This window comes from Eucalyptus grandis, chromosome 4 (assembly GCF_016545825.1).
Source record: "Eucalyptus grandis isolate ANBG69807.140 chromosome 4, ASM1654582v1, whole genome shotgun sequence".
Classification (NCBI taxonomy): Eukaryota; Viridiplantae; Streptophyta; class Magnoliopsida; order Myrtales; family Myrtaceae; genus Eucalyptus; species Eucalyptus grandis.
The window spans coordinates 23100415-23107233 of record NC_052615.1 but is presented as its reverse complement, the minus strand read 5'-3'; the positions used below and the strand labels follow the sequence as shown (position 1 = coordinate 23107233).

The 6819-nt window shown below is 39.0% G+C and overlaps 1 protein-coding gene across 6 annotated transcripts; it reads left to right on the top strand.

The window, feature by feature from the left end:
- The first annotated feature begins 388 nt into the window (after nucleotides 1-388).
- On the top strand, nucleotides 389-6547 carry LOC104441294. Of its 6 annotated transcripts, XM_039311754.1 has the most exons (5): nucleotides 389-728; nucleotides 829-1062; nucleotides 2638-3622; nucleotides 4943-5939; nucleotides 6092-6547. In XM_039311754.1, exons 1-3 carry the CDS (start codon nucleotides 427-429, stop codon nucleotides 3365-3367), a joined length of 1266 nt encoding a protein of 421 aa, XP_039167688.1. In that variant the 5' UTR covers nucleotides 389-426; the 3' UTR covers nucleotides 3368-3622; nucleotides 4943-5939; nucleotides 6092-6547. The 6 variants fall into 6 exon arrangements, 5 of the variants coding, with proteins under 5 accessions (XP_039167688.1, XP_018727593.1, XP_018727592.1 ...); XM_018872048.2 differs by having other exon boundaries at nucleotides 860-1062; nucleotides 4943-6547; XM_018872047.2 differs by having other exon boundaries at nucleotides 832-1062; nucleotides 4943-6547.
- The last annotated feature ends 272 nt before the right edge of the window (nucleotides 6548-6819 follow it).

Genomic DNA, 6819 nt, shown 5'->3' with positions numbered 1-6819 from the left:
GCTGCCCAAATTTTCATTGGTTGGCGAGCTTCGATCACATAGTCGAAGGCATTTTCATCTACTAATGGTAATTTTTTGAGGGAAAATTCTCATTCTCGTTTGGTTCTCTCTATGGTAAGGGTGAGCGATGTTGTTAATAAACTTTCTTCGATATAATTGCTTAACTCCGGTTTAATTGTAATATGGATCATAAATTTTTAATTTGTTCAATGCAATCTCTAAATCAATTAAATGTTAAGCAACATCATTGCATATTGAGCTAATATATAAGGGTGATATCACACAAATCAAAAGTTTAAAAACACATTGCATAATAAATTAAAGTTTAGTGGCCATTTATATAATTCTCTCCGTTTGTAAATTGTCATCACTTTAAAGCCTCGGAGGACTGAGCTTGAGGGAGCTTCCCATCGGTGCAGAGAAAATATGGAGGAGACCCAACAAAGAAAGAGAAAGAGGAGAAGGAGAAGGGACTCTGAATTATCTCGCTCCGCTCCGCTCGGATCGGCCGATGCAGACACCGCTCTGTGTCTGCTTCTAGCTTCCGTCTCCAAGATCAACGCGGGAGGCCGAGGCGGCTCCGACCCACTTCCTTCCTCGTCGTTGGTCAAGCGATGCTTGCGGAAAGTTCTCTCTTTTCTCTCGAAATCGGACGACCCAGTTTCGAGCTTTCGGAAGATACCCCTCGCTGCCCTCTTCTCCGTGCTTCCCATGCTGCTCAAATCCAAGTGAGCTCTCTCTCTCTCTCTCTCTCTCTCAAGCACACATTATCACTCTGCGAGGTTATCTGTAAAGGTAACTTAATGTTTGATTGAATGTGCTTGACAGCAGTCTGGATATCGCCTGTCTTTCTGCTAAGCTTGTAGGAATGGCTTCGCTCTGTTCGTTCGATATGAACCAACGAATCGCCTCGGATGCAGAAATTTTGGAAAGCCTGGTATCGGGTTTGAGGAGTTCGAATAGAAGAGTCAAATTGAGTGCGTGCCGTGCTGTTTCGGATTTGTCGACTAGTTTGGTCGGGCGGCAGAGCCTTCTTGAGCATTCTGCTTTGGAGACTCTCATGTGAGTGTACCTCTTTTACTTCTCTCCTTTGTTCTGCCTTTTTATATGTATGTTTGTTAAGGAGCATGATTGTACCATTAAGCTTTGCAACTGATCATTTGTTTGTGGAGGAAATGTGGATTTTGAGTGGTTTTTATGGGCTTTTTCCATTCGAGAATGAGTTTTTTCTTGCTTCATTTAGAGGATGAATGTCTCACGAGATGCTTATATTGATTTAGGGCTTTCGGAGTTTTTTCGACCCGACGTTAGATAAACTTTATTATTGCAACCAATGCTGCTAGCTCATACAGCATCATTTCAATGTTTTTGGCTATCACTCCATGTCTTGGTTATGGTAGTTGCTCATTCATGACTTGACAGCTGAAAACAAAGAAAATGTAATCCATAGAGCTTAATCATAATGGAGGCCTGGGTGCATCAAATCCAGGATGAAGTACTAACTCGACAATTGCTACTATGCTACATCTCTGTGTTTTCTAAGATGCACTGATGGAATATGGTTGTCATAACTGATGTGATAGAATTAATGTAACAGGACAATTTCCTTGTTGCTTTATTCTGGATATTGTGTAGTCTGCTTAGGCATGAGATAAATGAGTAAGATCTCTTTATCCTTGTTTAAAATGATTCATTTGGTCAAGCTTTCACTGGTTGAGATGCATAGTACACTATTATCTATCCTCTGATCAAGCTTCAGATGTTGACTACTGCTAACTTCTCTTCTTTATGATATTAAGCAAATAAACCATTTGTCATTAATGACCTAGGCCCTATTGTCAGACTCATTGGATGCTTCTTTGAAATGGCCTTTTAAGTAAATTTCATGGGAAGTTGTGATGTATGAATAATTACACGATGCATGAAGTCTGTCGTTGGTTTATATGCATGTTGCTATATTGGTGTCTTTCCTTTGATTGAGAGGGGATGTAGGATGAGAAAGGCATGCCCATTTTTTAAACCTAGTCTATTGTTGACAAGTTCCTGGATGTATACTTACATTCACTTCTCCATGTACGTGTTTTCTTCCTTCCTCAGTGGCTTGAGGTTTCAGACTTATGACACTCTTTCATCAAGCTGTAGCTAATTATGCACATTTGCCTGCAAATGGCTTATTGTTTGTATATTTGAGCATGTTATGTGCAGTTATATAATGATAATGTATGTTCTATATGGATTGAAAAAGCTCCTCATTTTATTGTGAATGAATTAATTATGAACTGGTTTAAATGATCCGTGCATGGGCTTTGTGGGGGACACACTTATGTTATATATCCATCCATCAAATTACAATCTCCCATCTTGTTTGATGTTCTTACAACCTATCACTTGAATATATGAAAAAACTCTTGTGGTTGACTCAAGAACTTGTAGATATAATATGGCAAAGCTTGGGAGAAGTTTTGGTACTGTTATTACTTTAGCTGTTTAGTCGAATACGGCTGAGAATTCTTCTTCTTACGTGGTGTGGTTTAGTTTCTTGTTTGAATTTAATAGCTAATGTAGGCTATTCTAACTCAATACACATTTAATTGCCGATGTCTGTCTATCGTCAGCTTGACCCATCATATCCTCTAGGGTTTGCTATCGTCAGGTGGCCAAATGTTTTGTGGATTCTGTTGCATTATTCCCAGTGGACAATGGATTTGCTAGGAGTCATATTACAGCTGCAAAGGAACATGAACTTCCTGTTTCACTTCTTGATGCTGTTATTGTTCTCGTTAACTCCTGCAATATCAAACAATTGGAAAGAGTTCCATCTGAGCTCTCTGAAAGTTTCTTCTTCCTTTTGAAAGAGCTGTGGACTAAACTGCATCCTCGAATGTACAACTCGACAGTGTGCAGCCAGCAAAAAGACTTGTTGAGCAATATGAGGGTGAACGATCTGGCAGAGAGCATTTTCAGACTTTCTATTAGAGTCCAATGTACCACTTTTCTTCCAATCGATCAAATCAGGAGAAGCATTTTTGGGTTACCACAGTCTAGTTTCGAAGATTTTATAGAGGGCTATTGGGAAGTATCACCTTTTCTCATAAGCAGGACCTCAAGGGCTGTGGATGAGGAGAATATACTCAACTCTTTTTTGAATTGCATTAATCCTAAAGATGTTGTTCACCTTCTTCTCTCTTCTGTCCTCCATTGTGCGGTCTCCTGCCCACCTATTGCTTCTGATGAGTTGGACATCTTCAATTTCCTAAAAAAGGAGAGAGATAGCTTGGGTATGCCCATAATCTACCAGCAGGATATAAGGGTACTAAAAGCAGAGAGGCTTTCCAACACTGAGAAACATCTTTCCTTGAGAGCTTGAGTTCTTGCACCCAGTCTCCTCATGTGCTTAGCTTTGATATATATTCAGATGTGATGAAGCTTACAAAGATGGTTATACAGTGGCTATGCGTGGTATGGAGTTCCACTTTAAGTCCATCGCTGCTATCACTGGAGATATATTGTACATTCCCAGAGGTTATGTTCACGAGGCTCATACTACTAATGATGTACAAAAAGATTCTGCTGGTCTTTCCTTACACCTAACACTTGCCATTGAGGTTGAAGCTCCATTTGAGTAAGTTCTTGTTAGCATGGTTTCTTGTTTGATTGAATGAGAAGTCCTTATATGCTTATTTTCTCATGTTTATTGTTATTATGTAAAGTGTGAATTTTTAGACTCTTTTTGTATTCCATTCTGAAATTTTAACTAAAACTGCCATGATTTTAAAGTTCATGTTGGAGTAAGTACTATATGTTGCCAATTTGTTTGTCTTAGCCTGCTGATGCTTTTATCTAGTTTGATGGGTAGCTTATGCAATAATTGCTAATGATATGGCTCTTTCCTGATTTTTGGAGAAACCTTTAAAATATTTGCATCTTTGAAATAGTGATGATATAACATTGAGTAGATGTATTAATGATGGTAAGTAGTTTTACTTTTAAGATTTTCCATGTAACAATGGGTTGGTAACCATATTTCTTTCCTGGAGGATATTACCATCCTGTGTTAAGCATTACAACTATTGATAAAACGTATCTGGTACAATTGAGTCAATATTGTATGCTGTGTTTATATTTGCAGAAATGAGGATATTCTGTCAATGCAATCTTGTAAATTGGATGTTTATGCATTAGCCTGTGTTCTCCAAGCTTATTGTTCCTTCTGTTGCATGATTATCTTGGTTATGATATGAAATCTACATTTGCCATCAATGAAGTGTTGAATTTCAGTGAAGTTGTCCTTCTGGACATGCAATGTGTGCATTACCAAATCGGATGGCTTGTTTGTCAAGAAAAGAATCTATGTTTTGCCTTCGGATATTATCACTCATAATCTTCTATCAATTAACTAACAAGCCCAATCATTCTATACTAGTTTGTTAATTTTCAAAGTGGCTATTGCACTAAGCATCTGCAGCAAAGATCATATTTTCCTTCTCCAAGCAATAACTTGAGATTTATGAAGAGAGGGACGCTTGACTTTATGATACAAGTCCAAGTACACATTACAAATGATTACTTTGCTCTTAACATGTCCCATCTGTCTGTATTAGGAGATCAAAAAGAAAATCAATTTCTTATGAAACGACTTCAGGGTGACTGTTAGTAGTCTGCACTGATAAACTCTTCTCCTAGCCTTAAGAACAGTTTCCGCATATCACCTTGTTGGCCTAGCATCTTTTCATTCATTCAATTTTGTTACGAGGCGCATCTTTAAGTTTTTGTCCATCCATATCACATGATGAATAATCCAATGGATGAACTAACGTGCATTCATTTGTTTAAGTTGACATGAAATCCTTGCTTTTTGTTGGTGAATGGTAACTGTGGTCTTCAAAATGTACCTGTAGGTGAAGATTTTTGACGTCTGATTAACAGCTTCGCTTTGATGCAGGTGGGAGGGATTTATTCACATTGCTTTGCATCATTGGTCTCAGAACTTGAAGCAACATGTATATTCTGATTTGATGACTGGGACTCCATACACAGCTTGCATTAGGCTTTTGCACTTTATGATCATGTTACTTGGCGATGTTGATCCAATGTTTCGCAAAGCTTGCTTGGTCAATTCAATATGTTTTTCAAGGGACACCAACCACTGGCTTTATAAAAGCCATGTTGCCATTTTCAGAGATCTAATTGATAAGATTAACGAGTCATCTAAGTTCATGGAGACACTGCAGAGTATGGAGAGGTCGATTTAGAAGGAGGAAGATCCATTTAGGAGAATAAGATGGCTTGAAAGTTTCAACCTCAAAGATGAAGAAGCCGATGAAAGGTATGAGTATTATGTATGTGATGTGGATGCAGAGCACTTATTTGGTTTACATCCTGAGGAAAAGGAAACACTAGAAGCAGCATTTTTGACGGTGAAATCTGAGTTCTGTAAGCAAGTGTTGTTGGAGGATGTACTTCCTATGTACAGGTTGCTGCTGGAGAAGTACAGGATAGTGAGGAAGCAATATTTAAATGGAATGCTTTCGCTGCACCGTGACTTGGATTAGATTGAAAGTATTGTTTTGATCTCTCGGCCCAATCATGAATGACCTTTTAACCTTTTTTCTAACTCTCATCTCGCTCTAACCCTTTCCTTTCAAAAGTTTCAGTTTACGTCCTGAACTTTCCAAATGTTACATGTCACTTCACCTTGGTCGTTCACCTGCGTTTGCCTCACAATAGCATGAACCATCATACCATCTAGCGACTCACCTTACTTGAATGGGATAAATGTTCTGTAGGCTCATATACATGAGTCCTTGACTCCTAAGTCTAGAATCCAGATCCTTAAAGTAAGCCTGTCTTTTAATCACCTTTTTGCCCTTCATACTCTATTTCCCTTATGGCATAGATTGGAGCTTAAAGGATTTGGAGGAGAAATGATTTCGGATGAGGTTTGGTTTTTCTTTTTTATACAAAACTTTGATAATTATGTAATCTGATGTAATTACATGCATTTTGTTTCTTCTTTCTTTCTTTCTTATTCTTCTTCTTCTCTTTTCATTTTTTGGTTGCTGCCCCCCAACACAAACCTCCATAAATTTAGCCGAAAGTGGCGTAGGGGGCTTCTGTTTGACTCGTGAGGCAATGAGGACGGTTCCTGAGGCTGACAGCATTGGAAGATCGGTGAGAAGCAAAAGAAATTGCTAGAAGAGCTTTGACGACGATGACTGATGAGAGAAAAGTTAAATAATGCTTGAATTGAATTTCAAAAGAGGGATTTGGATCTTATAGATCCGAGACATTGTTAGGGTTTATTGGGTAAGAAGAAGTGGGGCCAAACAAAAAAGAAGAAAAGAAGGAAACAATTGCTTTGCAAGAGAAAGCGCGAGGCTGGAGATTTCATGAAGGTCCTAAAGAGGAGCCCTTGATCAGTTGTGTTATCTGGCAGCAATTGGGATCGAGTTAATGAGCCTGAACTGTTAAATAGGACTGAACCCAACCAAAGCCTAAGTTTATTATGTTTGACCGTGGAAGACCTTTTGAATATTACGTTGATTAATTGAACCGAGCCAATTTTGACGGTACGTTGGTTTGGTGAAAATTTTATTTTAAGTAGAGGTGTGCAACGGAAACCGCCCGAACCGGAACCGGACCGAACCAGACTGGACCGGCCGGTTTTGGGCGGTTCCCATGGTCGGCGGTCCGGTTCCCAGTTCCTAATCTTGGAACCGGTGGCCGGTTGGTCTGGTTCCCGGTTCCAAAGTGGGAACTGGATCGACCGGACCGACCCGGACCAAATTTTTTTATATATAATTTATATTCATATAATAT